At 49.0% G+C, this 16,675-nt stretch overlaps 6 protein-coding genes across 6 annotated transcripts; 4 read left to right on the top strand and 2 right to left on the bottom strand.

Annotated features, from left to right (window-relative positions):
• Nucleotides 1-295: 295 nt before the first annotated feature.
• KY384_000974 (uncharacterized protein) lies at nucleotides 296-4,581 on the bottom strand (the record flags this gene model as incomplete). The annotated part of the gene is made up of 4 exons (XM_044809506.1): nucleotides 296-1,458; nucleotides 1,512-1,598; nucleotides 1,651-4,490; nucleotides 4,547-4,581. 4 exons carry the CDS (start codon nucleotides 4,579-4,581, stop codon nucleotides 296-298), a joined length of 4,125 nt encoding a protein of 1,374 aa, XP_044673413.1.
• Nucleotides 4,582-4,836: 255 nt separating this feature from the next.
• On the top strand, nucleotides 4,837-6,845 carry KY384_000973 (uncharacterized protein; the record flags this gene model as incomplete). The annotated part of the gene is made up of 2 exons (XM_044809505.1): nucleotides 4,837-5,023; nucleotides 5,071-6,845. 2 exons carry the CDS (start codon nucleotides 4,837-4,839, stop codon nucleotides 6,843-6,845), a joined length of 1,962 nt encoding a protein of 653 aa, XP_044673412.1.
• Nucleotides 6,846-7,268: 423 nt separating this feature from the next.
• KY384_000972 (uncharacterized protein) lies at nucleotides 7,269-8,629 on the top strand (the record flags this gene model as incomplete). The annotated part of the gene is made up of 6 exons (XM_044809504.1): nucleotides 7,269-7,319; nucleotides 7,382-7,403; nucleotides 7,493-7,569; nucleotides 7,714-7,959; nucleotides 8,011-8,388; nucleotides 8,444-8,629. The coding sequence occupies 6 exons, from the start codon at nucleotides 7,269-7,271 to the stop codon at nucleotides 8,627-8,629; spliced, it is 960 nt and encodes a 319-aa protein (XP_044673411.1).
• Nucleotides 8,630-9,234: 605 nt separating this feature from the next.
• Nucleotides 9,235-9,867, top strand: KY384_000971 (uncharacterized protein; the record flags this gene model as incomplete). The annotated part of the gene is made up of 1 exon (XM_044809503.1): nucleotides 9,235-9,867. One exon carries the CDS (start codon nucleotides 9,235-9,237, stop codon nucleotides 9,865-9,867), a length of 633 nt encoding a protein of 210 aa, XP_044673410.1.
• Nucleotides 9,868-10,491: 624 nt separating this feature from the next.
• Nucleotides 10,492-13,576, top strand: KY384_000970 (uncharacterized protein; the record flags this gene model as incomplete). The annotated part of the gene is made up of 2 exons (XM_044809502.1): nucleotides 10,492-11,597; nucleotides 11,647-13,576. 2 exons carry the CDS (start codon nucleotides 10,492-10,494, stop codon nucleotides 13,574-13,576), a joined length of 3,036 nt encoding a protein of 1,011 aa, XP_044673409.1.
• Nucleotides 13,577-15,852: 2,276 nt separating this feature from the next.
• KY384_000969 (uncharacterized protein) lies at nucleotides 15,853-16,614 on the bottom strand (the record flags this gene model as incomplete). Its single annotated transcript, XM_044809501.1, has 2 exons — nucleotides 15,853-16,177; nucleotides 16,235-16,614. The coding sequence occupies 2 exons, from the start codon at nucleotides 16,612-16,614 to the stop codon at nucleotides 15,853-15,855; spliced, it is 705 nt and encodes a 234-aa protein (XP_044673408.1).
• Nucleotides 16,615-16,675: the final 61 nt, after the last annotated feature.

Genomic DNA, 16,675 nt, shown 5'->3' with positions numbered 1-16,675 from the left:
ATGTACTTTTAGACCCATGCAAAATTTATTGAGCGAGCAACCGAGTCTTATCGTTTGTCCCTAACATTGCTCGATAAAGATTTTTTGTTCAGCTGGGGTTGCGAAGTTACTCGTGCTTCTTGTATTCTTCTCTGATAATATTTAAGCTATCGAATCTCTACTACGTCAAATTCTGAGCAATCTAGTCAATCATAGGAGATGCAATGTGAAAATATTGTCTCCTTCATTTTGGGTACAAATGCTCATTCTAAGGGGTATCATCGAATCCAGGACCCGCAAACAATGCTATATGAATTCACAGACGCACCGCCATGGCACCTTCCTCTTCACAGCTGGGGCAATAACTTTCATACCAATGGGTCAATGCTTCCTTGTTCGCTTGTAATCTGCCCAGGCCAGTGTCTGGCCCGTCCGTTGTGTTGGCTTTCAGCAGCGTTCCTAATTGTCTACACCGCGTGGTCTCCTCAACGAGCCAGCGCTCCCACTCCCCTCTGATTAATTCCCGCTCTATGCTGTTGACGACCCGCATAGCTACCATGAGGTCGTGGCGACGAGTGCCAAGGTGTTGACGGGTGTTCTGGTAATGTAGAGATTGAGGAGTGCGGGTCTGCTGGGCAGATCCGGGTGATGGAATGCTGGTAAGAGGGTCTCCGATATTCATAATGCTGTCGAAAGCATCTCTACACTGCGAGCCTGATGTCTCATCGGGCGTTTCGAGAGACGTGGCATCTTCTATGTGATTTACGTAGATTGCTTTGCTCATAGTGCCGTCAGAGCTCACACCTAAGCTCGCCATGTACTTAACGGCTTTACGCTCTCGCCACCATTCTGCACTTCCTCTTGAAGAGAAATAGAAGTTGAAGAGTACACTGGAGCCGAGAAGCAGAAGTACCACAGAATTTGCAGTGAATGTGTTCCATAGCCACTCGATGAAGTTGCCGACGATCTGAAGGATTGATGTAGCTACAGTCTCTGCAAAGGATCCAAGACCTTGCAAGTATATGCTTGTCAATGAGCGGCGTACTCGAGAACGACGTAGCCGTGCATTTAAAGGAGAATCACTGCCGGCGAACTCAGATACTTGCGTCTGCTGTCCAACCTTGCCGAAAATGGAAATAGCCTTCTTCGTCCGGCTGTGAACTCCAACAAGTTTTCTGACTTGATCTGATAGTACGTCTGAGAGATCGAGGGCATCAGTCTTCATGTCTTGCAAAGCAGCACGTGTAATCAAGCTGCTTGCGAGCGGCAATGTCTTCCGCGTCCAGTCAATTTTTACGTAAATGGTCAACTTGCATCGGGACTTTGCGACATGAGCAATGACGATTTTGCTGAGTAAGACAAATTCTTTGCGGAGAGGAAGATGCCAAGGTGTTTTGCGGTCAGATACACAGTAGAGCAGATGTTCAGTGGCAGAGTCAAGGACTTGATGATCTTGAACGGGAGCAACGCGGACTCGTCCTGGAACAGGTCAGATAGATGTACTTCAGCAGTAGAGGTTGACAAAGACTTACGGAGCATATCTAGATATTCAATCTCGTATTCAAAATCACGTCTGAGATGGCCTTTTGCTGGCTGCGTCCATGGGCCTTGTCGTATATCTGGAGAATGTAAGCCCGAATCGGGACCGAAGAAATAGAAGAAAATTCATACGCTGTGCTTGACGTTCGTGATATAGAAGCTGCCACACCGCACTCCTATCTCCGAACATAACATGGAAGAGCGCCTTGGGACTGACATCGAACTCTTTCTCCACGACCAACTGATCCATGTTCGAAGGCACAAAAATAACAGGCTGCTTAGGTAGTTTGAAAGGCTTCGCTTGCCTACCGTTGTCGGGCTCCGATGCTTCACCAAACAGGCCACGATCAATCAGCACATTCGTTCTGAGATCCCTATGGTCCCTTTGTGTAGCAAGTCGATTTGCTTGAGGTGTCCCATCGACAGGAGTATTAATGGACACATTTTCCCAGCTGTTCTCACTGGGACTTCCACCGGAATCATCTTGTTCCATTTTGATCAATGTTTTCATGATCTCTTCAATACTAGTCGATATTTCTGCAGAATTCCTAACAAGAAAGCTCAACCTCCGCTGCACCAATTTTACGGGCTCTAAGAAAGTTTTTATGGTAATCCGTGTGAATCCAGAACTCCCAGTTGGCTCCTTTAGATGGAGGAATATGACATCCCAGTCCCTTCCATTAGCAGCAGTAACTTCATCTATAGATTTCAATTGGAGGGATGTCGTCATTGTCATGCCGCAATGATTACTGTAGAAAAATATCTCCTTCGGCGTGACATAAACTCGACCAGGGAATTCTTGCTGGTCATTAGGATTCCACGTCGCTTTGAATACGTAAACTACTCTCTCGTCACGTCCAATGTCTGGAAAGAGTAACCGAAATTGAGCATCTTGCGCTTTGAGTTGAAGTGGATAGTAGTTAGGATACTCTAGAACCGTATTCTTTTGGGATTCAAGCCCCGCTGAATCGTCCCCATCAAGGCTGATTGTCTTACGATGCGTAGGTGTAACTGCAGGACTTATGCTGGGAGATTTCTGAGGATCTTGTGGAGTCGGAGCATTTGAGTGATCAGTACCGCTTGCGGTAGGTACTTGTTGTGATGCAACTACAAATGTTCGCTTGCCGTCATCTACTTCACCTCGTTCCAATCTGTTCAGAAAGCCCCAATTGGAACTGCCCCACACGTTTGCGAGAAATCCACTTGGCAGACCTCCAGAAGAATCGGGACGTGAAAGGCCGATGCCTCGTTCACCATTCACGACAACAGCTGTCGCGCTGAGGTTAGTCGGCGCAGGCGGGTTCGCAAGCGTGCTTGGCGCGAGACTGCTGGTAGGCATCTCACGAATTGTCGACAAGGGAGTCGATACTTTTCGCATTGTTGGCGTGTCAGGAGTCGTTGGAGGTGGTGCTCCAGGTCCAACTGGCATTGAGCCATGACTTGCTGCAATAAGACTTGCTATGCCCCCTCCTGAAGAGCTGCCACTAAGACCTCCTGTCGACCGTTTGTGCAGGTCTAATTTGGACATCAGTCTCTCTCGAGTGCCCTCATTGTTGCCATCTATTCCCGAGGAGCGACGACTATTATTGACGTCAAAGCTATTTCTTGTGCTTAGATCGGCCCCTGGGACTGGCAAGGTGGAGCTGCGATCAACTCCACCTAAATTCTGGCCGTCATCGATAGCCTGTAATGCGCCTGAATCTGCTAGACTCGCGGCAAACTCTGGAGCGCTCGGAGGAGAAATTGAGAAAGCAGGATCGGTATTCTTTTGCCCGAAGGCTGAAGAGTCGAATTTTGCCGGTGTTTCTAAAGCCTTCTGCTTTGCGATCTCAAATGCTGAAAGCCAATCGTCTAGCTCAGTCTGTGTTTCGGCTTGAATTACCAGGGTAGTATCTTTGGTTTTGACCTCGAATATAAATCTTCGATCATCAGAGCTGGCGGATCTTACATTGCAGAGCAACACTCCAATTCTGTCACTTTCTTCGACAGCACCGGAACGTGACCCTTGAATGAGCCAGCCAAAGATACCATTCTTGACATAGAACCACCGCCTCAACCAAGTGGTCCTCGATGGCTTTCCTGTCACCGTCCGGAGCATCAGCCAGCCTTGCTTCTCTCCTTTACTGTTGCGAGGTCTATTACTTGGAATTTGGGTACTTGACAGCGACGCTGATTTCTGAGCATAATCCTCCAGTTCCCGGGAAGGGCGAACCAATGTCTCTGAATTTTCCTCTATTTGCTTACGAGCTTTTTCTAATTCTTGTCGAAATGTCTTTTCGCCCTTCTCCAGCTCTTGGCTCCACCCCCGTACTCTTTCGATATCACCACCCCATTTGGCAATAGTCGCACTGAAGTTCATGCGAGGATCACGCATGTCACGCCATTGGTCTGAAAACACTTTCACCAGCAATTTGTCAAGTTTCATGCGTAATTGTGGTGCACCGACGCTAAAATCCATGGAAGCCTTCAGATAGGCTCTACGGGTCTCATGTAATTGGAAAGCTTCCTCCCTGAGGGACGAGGGCTCTTTCGTCTTCGCTTGCGACGCATATCGAGACTGTAAGCTATCTAATTGCTTTTGAGTGGATTCGACTCCTCGCTTTAGGTCCTTGAAGGATTGCAAGTCGCCCTGCAGGAAGGCCTTGATCGGATCCACCATGTTGGCTTCCATCTTTCTCAATCCTGAAAGCGTCGCGGTCCAGAAATCTTTCGCGCATTCTCCATACCTCTTCAATGCAAGAAGCGTATAATCATGGTCGAGCACTGCTTCCGATACGTGCAGAGGCGGCACAGTTTGCGAAAGAAAAACATTTATTGCACTTTCAAAGGGCGCAACTTCGTGACTGACTTTGGCGATGCAACGGTAATAGCTGGACAGCCATTTCTCGACGAGGTCAAGCTGCTCAACGAAATGGGTGAACTCAGATCGGAAAGTGGGCGAGTCTAATGCAGCTTCTTTCAGACCGACGGGACTATAATTTGATCAATATGATTTTCAGAGCCGTAAGTTTATGATATTCAATCGTACATCAAAGTGATTGGCTTTGCCGGTTCGCTGGGCATTCCCGGTGAGAATATGGCCGCCATATTTACTTTCTCTCACAGCCAGCAGAGGTAGAAATGGTTAGTCCGTGCAGTGGCTTCCTCACCCCATTGTGAATGTGTCCTTCAATCGGCGTTTGTGGTTCTCATGTATAATAATCCAAGCTGAACGGACTTGCGTCACGTCTACAGTTCGGAGTTAGCAGCGCGCTATCTCCAAGCTTTTAACTGTTAGCTATAGAATTTTTGGTTAAATCTCTCGGACTTCAACCCAAGATGGCCAATGATCCTGATGGCTCACGACCTTCTAAGCGAGTCAAAGTACTATGGGATGATAGCGACAACGAGAGCTGTGCCCATGACGCTCCGTTAGAATCGCACACGGGATCTCTCAGCTTGTCTGTCAATGAGCAGTATGCTAAAAGATTCGAATACAACAAGCGAAGAGAAGAACTTCATAGATGTGAGCACTCTCGTGAGCTCCCAAATACGGCATGCTGAAGCGCACAGTGCAAGAGAAGTATGGACATTCAAGTAACCTCGAAGAAGACGTGAACGCCCACAACGATGGGGATGACAATCAAGGAAGCTCTACACACTCAGAGGAAGAAGATGAAGAGGAAGACGACGAGGGAATCCTGGCCTCGAATGCATTGGATATGAGAATCAAGGAGACACTGGAGGCAATCCGGAAAAAAGACCCCCGAGTATACGATAAGACTGCTAGGTTCTTCCCGCCTGCGAATGAGGAAGATGCAGAAGTTCCTCGTGCTCAGACGCCAAATCCAAAGCCTTTGTACCTTCGTGACTACCAGCGAGGACATTTGCTTGCTGGAAATGATGAAACCGGTGAAGAAGGTCTGAATAATGGGTCATACTTCCAGCAACAAAATGACCTCAAGGATAATCTCGTAAGGGAAATACACGGAGTTGCTCAAGATCAAGATGATGCGGACAGTGAAGAAGAAGGTAGTGGAGAAGGTGATTTTCTTGTCACTAAACCAAAATCGTACAACCAAACCGCCAATCTCCAGGGCATTGACGATACCGATATTAAAAATGCAGACCAAAACCCGGAGACATATTTGTCCAAATTCATGTTCACCAGGGCTTGGATACCAACAAAAAGCTCCCGGTTTCAGCCCTTCGAGTCTGACGATGAGGATGAAGAGCGGCGGGCTGAGGAATATGAAGAAGCATACAACCTTCGTTTTGAGGACCCAGACAAGGCCAATGAAAAGCTTGTATCGCACGCACGTGATGTGGTAGCAAAGCATTCTGTGCGCAAAGAGGATCTGAAACCACGTAAGAAAGCGCGGGATGTAGAGCGAATGAGACGGGAAGCAGTCAACGAGGTCCAAGAGCAAGAGAGGGCCAGGTTGCGAAAGCTCAAAGTCAATGAGTTGGAAGAGAAGCTACAGAAAATCAAAGAGGCAGCAGGGGTTTCTGGAAAGTTGCCCAACGATCAAGAGTGGTCGAGCTTCCTCGAAGAAACGTATGATAATGAACGATGGGAATTAGAAATGCGGAAGCGTTTTGGAGATCCTTACTATTCTCAGCAAGAACATAATAATGAGCCAAGTGCCATTGAGGAAGAAGGCGATAAGAGAGCAAAAAAGGGACCGAAGAAGCCCAGATGGGATGAAGATATTGAGATAGATGATCTGATCCCCAATTTCAATGCAGCTGATGAAGATACGCAATTAATGCTGAAGTCAGCTGTTGATTCTAATGATTCAGATGAAACGGGTGGTGTGAAGCTGTCTAACAGCGCTGAGCACTCGAACAATACGCGGGCGACAACAAACAACGAGCAAGGGAAGAGGGAACAGCGCCGCGAACGACGGAAGATTGAGCATTTGGTTGACGAACAACTGCAGACGAAGCATACCCTGTCGAAATTCGGCGAGAAACATGCCGGTCGTTTTCGCTATAGAGACACATCCCCTTTAGCTTTTGGTCTGACCCCTCAAGACATTCTAATGGCGTCTGACAGCCAATTGAATCAGTACGTTGGGCTGAAGAAGATGGCTGCGTTCAGAGATCCAGGCAAAAAATCTAAAGACAAGAAGCGCCTTGGTAAGAAAGCTCGACTGCGGCAATGGAGAAGAGACACCTTTGGAGACGACGAAGGCCCCAAGCAATCGTTCACGGATATTCTCAATGATCAACAGAAACATATGAGTATACGGTTGGAAAGGGAGAGCAAGACAGGCACTCTTGATATTAGGGAGGGCAAGAGCCGGAGACACCGGAAAGGGACCAAAAGAAAAGGATTGAACTGACTTTGCGAGCACTCTTACAGCATGGGGTAGTTTTAGATTGGTCTTTATGATTCTCCAAACGATGCTGCAGCTTGCAGAGCCTACCCGTAGGATTTGCGATGGTAAATCGCGCTTGTTGACCTTTTCATATTGAGGATGTATGCTTTGGTGGCTGTTACTCAGTCAATCCCCGCTATTTCCGGTTTAGCGCCACTAACGGGTTACAAGAAAAATTCCCTCGCTTTTGCACCTCTCCTCCCATCGACCTCTCAACATCGGGATTCTGTACCGTCTACCTCTCCGCTCAATCATATCAATCTTCTTGCGATTGATTTCTGCATTCTTTTCGACATTTCGCTCCATTATCGAAGGCCCCTTTATCTCGTAGACTCTCTTATCGACCCTTCATTTCGCAACCATCGAGCTTCTTGAACTATCGCCAAAATGGTTGAAGGAGAGGTTGTCCAGTCGAAAAAGTCCTTTATGGGCATGCCCGTACGCTCAATTGCTATCTGATGGAGCTTTCACTCGTTCTTAGCTAACACCACGGTGCACAGGGGTTTGTGGTTGACTTCTTGAGTATGTCAACTCCGCAGCATCTCTATTTGATCCTCTGGGCACGGCGAACGATTTTTTAAATAATAATCTTGGCTGAAATATTTCAATAGTGGGCGGTGTGTCCGCTGCCGTCTCGAAAACTGCTGCTGCACCCATCGAGCGGGTGAAGCTGCTTATCCAGAACCAGGTAAATCCTCCTGCATCATTGCCACGCGCATAATTCTCAATTGAATGCGCCTTCCCAAGTGAAATATCGGGAACGATTGCAGATTTCTATGTGATGATGTTACATTTTTTAACCGGAGAATTTGCTAAACTTGGCTTGACATAGGATGAGATGTTGAAGACTGGTCGGCTCGACCGAAAGTACGACGGTATCATCGAGTGCTTCACAAGAACGGCCAAAAATGAAGGCGTGATGTCACTATGGCGAGGAAACACGGCAAATGTCATTCGATATTTTCCAACCCAAGCTCTCAATTTCGCATTCCGCGACACATACAAGTCAATGTTTGCGTATAAGAAGGACCGCGATGGCTATGCGAAGTGGATGATGGGTAATTTGGCATCCGGAGGTGTAAGTCAAGATATCAACATTGAAGATCACGTGGGTTGAAATTTTCAACAGGCAGCTGGAGCTACATCCCTTCTCTTCGTCTACTCCTTGGATTTTGCTCGTACGCGTTTGGCAAATGATGCAAAGAACGCTAAAACTGGAGGTGCACGCCAATTCAATGGTCTCGTAGATGTCTACAAGAAGACTCTAGCTTCAGATGGTGTCTTGGGTCTCTATCGTGGTTTCGGTCCTTCGGTCGCTGGTATCATTGTCTACCGTGGTCTCTATTTCGGAATGTATGACTCCATTAAACCCGTCTTGTTGGTTGGTAGTCTCGAAGGGAGCTTCCTGGCTTCCTTCTTGCTTGGTTGGACTGTCACCACTGGCGCCGGTATCGCTTCGTATCCTCTTGACACAATCCGTCGTCGTATGATGATGACGTCCGGTGAAGTATGTTGAATTGTTTCCGTTACTGTAAATCACTTCCGCTAACAACTTACACAAGGCCGTCAAATACAAATCTTCCCTCGATGCAGGTCGCCAAATCATTGCCGCTGAAGGTGTTAGGTCGCTATTCAAGGGCGCAGGTGCCAATATCCTGCGTGGTGTCGCCGGTGCTGGTGTACTCTCGATCTATGATCAAGCCCAGCTGCTCATGTTCGGCAAGGCCTTCAAGGGGGGATCTGGCTAGATGTTTGGCGAACACTCGATGAATGTGAGGCAGAAAATAATCAAGTATTAGGGCTTCTGCTGGAGGGTAAGAAGGGCGACATGGTACAAGGTCATGCATAATAAGGGGTGTTTTGATCATGGCGGTGCAGCTGGCGCTGCTGATGCTGTACTCTGGAAGCTGGTGGCCGTTCCTACATGTACTTCTGTATCTGGCAGTGCCTCACTCCGCTTTTTCTTTTCCAAACCTGATAAAGTTGTTTGCAGCTACTGAGAGATTGCACGCTAGATATAAAGAGAGATCGAATGGAATACTGTAGTCACTCATAAATTGCATTGCAAGATATCGATGCGGGAACTTGTCAATTACTGATGACGCTGTTCCGAGAGATCTTACGAGGGGCACACAACCGCTGAGAATCCAATACGGTGAGAGGAAGTGACGACGGACACGTAAAGCTACTTTAGGTATTGTGAAGTATTTACGCGAGTACCCGAAGATGTTTGACAAAGAAATCTCGAGAGGCGATCCTGATTCAAGCCCACAAAGGAGCCGATCCCTTCATAGCGTTCCCATTACTTGTAGATTACCTTGAGACCTACTGTAGCTTCCATCCATTTGTCAAAATGTCAGGCATTCAGACTCATTTAGAGGACTCAGTCCGTCCAACAGAAAGCCAAAATGCTCGGCCTCGAGCTGTGTCTCGCGAAAAACAATTCTACTCTGCTGCTCCTCAACCTGTCGCAGTAGCCCCAACACCTACAACATCAGTAGCGGTACCTAGCGATCAGCCACCGCCTCCTCAGCCTGGAGCGGCTCCTCAAGCTACAAACATTTCTTCGAAAGCTTCCGTCCCTCCACCCCCAAAAGTCGGCGAGACGCCCATGTCTCCAGTATCTTATATTCCCCCGGGGTCTTCCACGACTGGCACGACTTCATCTCTACAAGCGCCAGTGGTGACTCCACCAACTGTTCAAGATAGCAAGCAAATAGATCTGGCGCATCCGCCTGGATACCAACAGAATCCATACGCAACGGACATGACGGCGCAACAACGGTCGGCGACGCAGCCAGACAGTTCCCCAAGCTCATTGGGGAATCTTGATGGCAGATATTCTGACGAGGCAAACACATTGCATGAAGTCGGTGAGGCAGTTGACAAGGCCAAGCATTGGGCGGCAGAGAAAGGGACTCAACTCGCAGAGAATGCTGGCACTCTGCACGGAAAGGTTTGGGATACGCTGCAAGGGAAGAAGTAGGAGTGAAGTATTGAATCTATGTTAATGTACTTGTCCCATGTCTTTGACAGACGCTCGCAGGAGATCATTGGTGAATGGATGAGACACGAGACTTGAGATGTATTATTGATTATGAAGAATTAAACGAACAGCTTCAGCTGCTGCAATAAATTCTTTATCTTTATCTTTCGACGTTCAAGCGCGCATATAATTAACTTAAAGTCGCTAACCCAATTTTATCACGCTTGAAGATCCCCTCGACCTGAGTCTGGCGTGAACAAGTCCCGAAAGAGCCTCGGCGGATCCCCCTCTCCCCCATATTATTATTATTATTATTGTCAGTAGCGGCTTTGCAACGGTCGTGCCTGATTGCGTTTTAGGGCGTTGGCAGAATTGGGCAAGACGGCGAGGGCCTAGTAGCTAATAGACGAGGCGTTCCAACCCCATCAGCAATCCCTTCGTGACGGACCCTCGATTCTTCCAATTGAATTTCAAAACAAATCATTGAATTGAGACCCTGTTCTTCATTGCCAGCACTGACGCTGCACGTGCGCGACGTCATTTGCAGGCTAGCCGTGGGCTTCTCCCAATTTTCAATACCTCTGCAAAACAAGCTGCATCCATGGTCTCCTCTCGCCAGCCACAATGGGCTCAGCAGCTCCCTCAATGTTCCACCCAAGGCGCAAGGATGTCGATATCGAAGCAGCTGAAGACTTACTGCATGTAGCCCGCAGTAACGGATCCCAACCCATCAAGGGACCTCCCACCACCTCTATTCCTACATATGGCCCTCCACCAGCGCAAGTACCGCACCCTCCACTGCCAATCCAGACCGCGGCCTATCCACACTTCACGCAGCCTTTCTCGCCTCCTGGTGGCCCTAACCAACATCGAGTATATGATCCAATAAGCGAGCAGAGATTACCTTTACAGCACGATGCGCGGGCCCCTGATCCCTCCGCCACCCTTCCGTACTCCCAGCTTCATGAGCCAACCAGCTTCAATGGCAGTCATCAGTCAAGCCATAGCAATGCCATGCAACATGAAGCGCCTCAGAGGAATACCAGCTTCGATGCAACGAGCCCCCGCGGCTCTGGTGAGCGCGCCCGATCAGATGGATGGAATCACCGATCCAGCAACGATGCCGGGAGTCAAATTAACGTGAAGGATGAGCCGGACTTTAAACCATCTTGGGCTTTTGAAAAGACAAAGGCAGGAAAAGAGAGGAAAAGGCTACCCCTGGCATGCATAGCATGTCGAAGAAAGAAGATTCGATGTTCCGGCGAAAAGCCCAACTGTAAGCATTGTACAAGAGCTCGAATGCCGTGCGTCTACAAGGTGACAACGAGGAAGGCTGCTCCAAGGACAGATTACATGGCCATGCTTGATCGTCGATTAAAGAGGATGGAAGAACGGGTGATCAAGATCATTCCTAAAGAAGACTCCTATAAGGCATCGGACGTACCCAGAGCTACAGTCAAACCTCCCATCTCCAAGCATGTCTCAGGCTCCAAGAAGAGAGGATTGGAGGAAGCATTTGGGGGACAAGGCGACGAATGGACAAAAGCGAAGTTCAAGCCCCCCAAGTCAAAATCCGACAGTCTTGAAGAAGACGGCAAAAACATCATGGAAGGCGCAGTGCATCTGCCATCTGTAGAGCTTCAAGAACATTTGTCTGAAGTTTTCTTCGATCAGGTGTACGGACAGGCTTACTTTCTAATGCATAAACCGAGCTACTTCAGGAAACTACGGTCCGTTGGCCCCAGATTGATAGGCGTGCTTGTAAGCTGACATAAACAGTGCTGGCACCCTTCCTCCTGTGATAGTCCTTACAGTTTGCGCCGTCTCAGCGCGTTTCTCAACCCATCCCCAAGTCAACTCGGAGCCTGCGTATCTCCGAGGAGACGAGTGGGCTGCTCCTGCACGAGAGTTGGTACTGAAACGATATGATGAACCGAATATCTCTACGCTGACCGCTACTGTGATCCTTGGCCTGCATGAATTTGGAACTTGCCAAGGCGGCAGGAGCTGGATGTTCGCTGGTATGGCAACACGCATGGCACATGCGTTGCAACTGCACCGAGATTTGGATCGCTATCCTCTAGGCAGGAAAAGCAACGACAAAAACGAGTTCAGCTCTACAGATCGTGAGATCCGACGAAGGACAATGTGGGCCTGCTTTTCAATGGATCGCTTCACATCCTCAGGCACCGAGAGACCAGCGTTATGTAATGAAGATGCCATCAAGGTTCAACTACCAATCAGAGAAGACAAATTCCAGATGGAGATTCCTGCAATCACCGAGAATCTCGCGGGTGAGGTCTACAATGACAAAATGACTAATTCAAGCCAACCTTCAGATCCCAGGGAAAACATGGGAGTTGCGGCCTACATGATACTTTCCATCGCCCTTTACGGTAGAGTCATCAAATACCTGAACATGGGAGGCAAAAGCAAGGATCCTTGTCCGGCATGGGAGTTGACCTCTCACTGGGCGGATTTGAAACGTCAAGCATTGGAATTCAAAGCGTCCTTCCCTCCAGAGCTCCACAACACGAAAGAGAACCTTCAAAATCATGCGGCACAACAGCTCGCAAGCCAATTCATCTTCCTGCATGTAACTTCGAATCAGATCATCTTGTTCTTGCACCGATTTGCCGTCCCCACTTCTCCTGGCGGTCGTGCTCCAAGCGAAATGCCAAAGGCTTTTTTTAATGACTCTTATCAGACTGCGATGGACTCCGCAAACAAAATATCAACACTACTTGCTTGTGCAGAAGAATATTCCGTCAATGCGCCTTTCATGGGATACTGTGCCTTCTCTTCTAGCACAGTTCATATTTGGGCTGTGTTTTCTGGTACTGCTGCGACTAAAGCGACGTCAAGCAAACACCTTGCAGACAATGTGAAATATCTTCGAAAAATGCGGAAATACTGGGGTCTCTTCCATTTCATGGCGGACAATTTGAAAGAAATCTACCTTCGGCATTCGGATAGAAATCAAGATCGCACCAAAGAAGAAGCGGCCATCTTCCAATTTGGAGACTGGTTTGACCGATATCCACATGGCGTCACTCACGCCAGCATAGACCAAGCAGGCACAAAAGTCAAGAAGGAGCCCAACGAGGATGAGACTCTCAGTCAAAAATCTGATTTGCAAAAAGTCGCGGATTTCTTCGAGACTTTGTCGCCGCCTACCAAGTCCGCGCAGGTCAGGAAGCAGAAGAGGGCCCCAAAAATGGCATCTTCGGGTAACAAACGCAGCTCTCAACCACAGATCACCAATCCTCAGCTCGAAAATACTGAACAAGTACACCCAGTTCCTATCTCAATTCCAGATGCTCAAGCCTCCATGACGCCTTCTCAATTCACTCCATCAAATCCAATGTTTCAGACGGCAGGCACCCCTTACTCTACGCCGACCGATTTGATGCAATTTCCCAATCAAGCACTTCTCCCTCAACTTGATCGCCAGATCGTATGGAACGCGTACAATGGGCAGCACCCAGCATCGTCTACCAGTGCATCAGCACTCAACGCAAACAGCCCATCAATGTTCAACTCGGTGAACCCTGGAGAGATGTGGGATGCAAGTCCACCGATGGACATGAGCCAAGAGCCGATGATGATGGGTGTTAATGGGGACGACTATATGAACGACCCTAACACAGGAGCATGGTTCATGCCGTTCAACGTACCTCCACCTGGAGGATATAATGCTCCCGGATGATGCACCTGGAGGACTTTGGTTCAAAGGTCAATTTCCATTAACATATATATCTAACAGGCAAGCCATATGCGTGGTGAGGAGACTATATAAAGCGAAAAGCGTATATTCACATGGGTCGCTAGCCCTTCTATGGGGATGGTTCGCTCTGCTAAAACATTGTGATTTCTTGTTTATCTAAGATTCATTCTCCGAAGTTGTGGCACCAACGCACAAGTTTCGTCAAGAACTTCTGGCCTTCAAATCCTCGAAGTGAATTACTCCGTACTCAGAAAGACATTAGAGCCATCAGCCTGTCCGAGAATCACACAAACGCTAGCTCCGATCCCCGCGAAAGGCCAGAAAAGCCAAGTTCCGGGAGAACCACCAGAACTGTGGATCTTTCCATAAGGCACAGTTCCACACCACCCTCACTACCGTGGTACGATCACTCGACGAGAAATTCCCCGACCTGCATGCCCGGCCTTAACCTAGATCATGGTCATAGCCAGAGATCCTGCTCGGAGGTCTGAGCAGACTTGAACCCTGACACACACGCTCGAGACAGACTACCACGAGACTTAAACGTCCACCTACCTATTTGGATCATTGGAAGGGTGTGCTGATCACTGTTCATATCAGCCTGCTCCACCCCCATCATGCCACACTTACATCCTCCATAATGACCATCAGTGTCATGTCGAAACTTCCATCTTTCTTCCATAATTTCAATTCTCCGAATACGATGCTAACAGTCTGGCACCGAGGAAAATGTTGATATCTCACAAATTTTGTCGCTCTATTCTATACCAATGAAGTACCGCAATTCCCCTTGTCCAGACAAGCTGTGGATAGCCAAACATGTGCTTCATCCGCATCCGCCCCGAACACGGTCCTCTTAACCCTCCCGGCGCCGCACCGACCCTTATGACCATAGACCAAGAACACCAATACTTCGCCCCACCGTCCCAACCCGGTTTCAATCCCTCTCCGTCGTTCTCCCCTTCATCCCTTCCCGGCTCTCAAAGCCTCACTAAACCTGGCACTCTCGCCCCGCCCTCCACCACCGCCAAAAGCGCCAGCTCTTCTTCAACTGCCAACAGTCTCTCCAAACCCTCAACCACGGGTCCACAATCCCCATTCTCTAGCTCCCCTCTTCTCTCCGCGTCCCCTTCCCAACCTGCAGCCAAGCCTCCCAAGAAAACAAAAAGTACCTTCTTTGAGAGGAAAAGGCAAAAGGAAAGCCGTATGTCGGAGGAAGTCGGAGCTCGCAAAGGTAGCACGAAGATTGAGCAGAAGGTGCAGGTGGGCATTAATGAGAGTCTGGGCATGGGAGCTGTAGTGATGGGGAAGGACACGCTGGGGGAGCCGGTGGGAGAGGAGGGGGCTGTGGATCTAGGGATCGGAGTTTGTGATGATCATATCAGGGGAAAGGGGGCGCCTACGTTTGTGGGGGTGGAAGAGGAGGAGGCTGTGAAGAGTGAGGCGGGTGGGGGCGTGGGTGCTGCGAAGGGGTCTATTGGTGTAGCTTTCTGAAGGGCGAGGCGGCAATTGTGACCTCGTTGGGCTTGGGGCTGGCCAGGAGGGCCCGATGGTATCTTGGTTCGGTATGATAAGCAAATTGCTAGAAACAGTCTGGCGGAAAGCAGGGCGTGTAAATATAGGAACACTAGCGGATTCTAGCTGATAGCCTGTCGGAGTATACGAAAATTGAAAAGGAGACCTCGTGTTATCGTGAGCAGTATCAAAACGATTGAGGTACGCTGTTGTACATTATTGCAGCCGAGCTCTGCTCGTGTATGACATTTCTAATGCTTCCCATGTGCCAACGCCGAATCATCCGCTAGATGTGCAACCAATCCATGCGTACATATGCTAAGTGAACTCCTGTGTAACCATCAAACCAGCTTTTCCCTACCATGCAGTCAGTATTCCTCCTCATAACTATCAATCAATCCATTCGCTTCATCGTCTCTCCTCCCCCTGCCAGAAGATAATTGATTATACCCTCTCCTTCTCGGCATAAACCTCGCGCACGAGCTCGTCAAAATTGTAAAAACATCCTGTAGCGACAATCAGTCAATCATCCCTCAATCTCCTCTGCCCAACGACCCCCAAATCTCAACTCACCTGAACAAATCCCCCAATCCCCGCCCAAAGCGCATAATTCGGCAACTGCCTCCACCCCCGCTGATGCATCACAGTCCTCTGATACGCAATGCCACCCCCCAGATACACCGCCGCCGCAATCAGCGCGATCCACGCAAACACCCCCCAAGGCCCCAAACTCTGGGGCGCTGCTATCGCCCCCCGCACGCGGCCATCGAGCGCGCTTCGAAGAAGTAGGTGCATTCATCGGGCGAGGCGCCGATAAAGGAGAGGTGGGCTTTTGGAGCCAGAGAGTCCCGCTCGCAGAGGAAGGAGATGAGGGTGGATTTGCGCCGCGGGTCGGGTTTGCTGTGCTTGCTGTCTTTTTCGTCGTCGTCGGCGTCGTCATCTTCGTCGTCGTGGTGCTTTTTCCGGGATTCGAGCGAGCGGGACCGGGAGGGGGTGTCGCAGGGGGAGCCGTTGGTGTAGTTGAGGGTTAGTTTGCGGCCGCGGAAGATGGGAGCTGTGGATGTTTGTCTGAATCTTGGTTAGTTTCTGGTAGTTGGAGATCATATATGTCGAGGGGGGACTGACCCGATGGAGAATGTGCGGTCTTTGGTTTTGTAGAAGGCACTGATGTTCTTGACAGCGTCGCCGGAGATGCCTTCGACATCCTTTAGGTCTTCTATGACCGGGGCGCAGAAGTTTATGGTGAAATTGGTCCCATAATCCCAGCCTCGCGCGTGCCAGCTCTCTATCTTGTCATCCTTGTGCTTTTTATGATGTTTTTCGATGGGGGGAACTGTGATTGTGTTGAGGTCGTAGAATTTGTTGTTATTGGGATTGTTGATCGTACAAGGTTTGAGGTCTTTGGATGAGCTTTCATCATTGTCGGTGGATGATTCTGAGAGGACGGGGTTGAAGCATTGGAGGAGCAGTAAGGCTAAAGCTGTCGAAGAGGAGAGATAGAGCATAGTCGCCAAAAGGGGAGGCCTGACTTGTCAAGATTTGAAATACGCTATTCCCTCATTGGAG

This window comes from Bacidia gigantensis, assembly GCF_019456465.1.
Source record: "Bacidia gigantensis strain McMullin 20006 chromosome Unknown contig_125, whole genome shotgun sequence".
NCBI lineage: Eukaryota > Fungi > Ascomycota > Lecanoromycetes > Lecanorales > Ramalinaceae > Bacidia > Bacidia gigantensis.
This window is presented reverse-complemented; position numbering and strand designations above follow the sequence as displayed.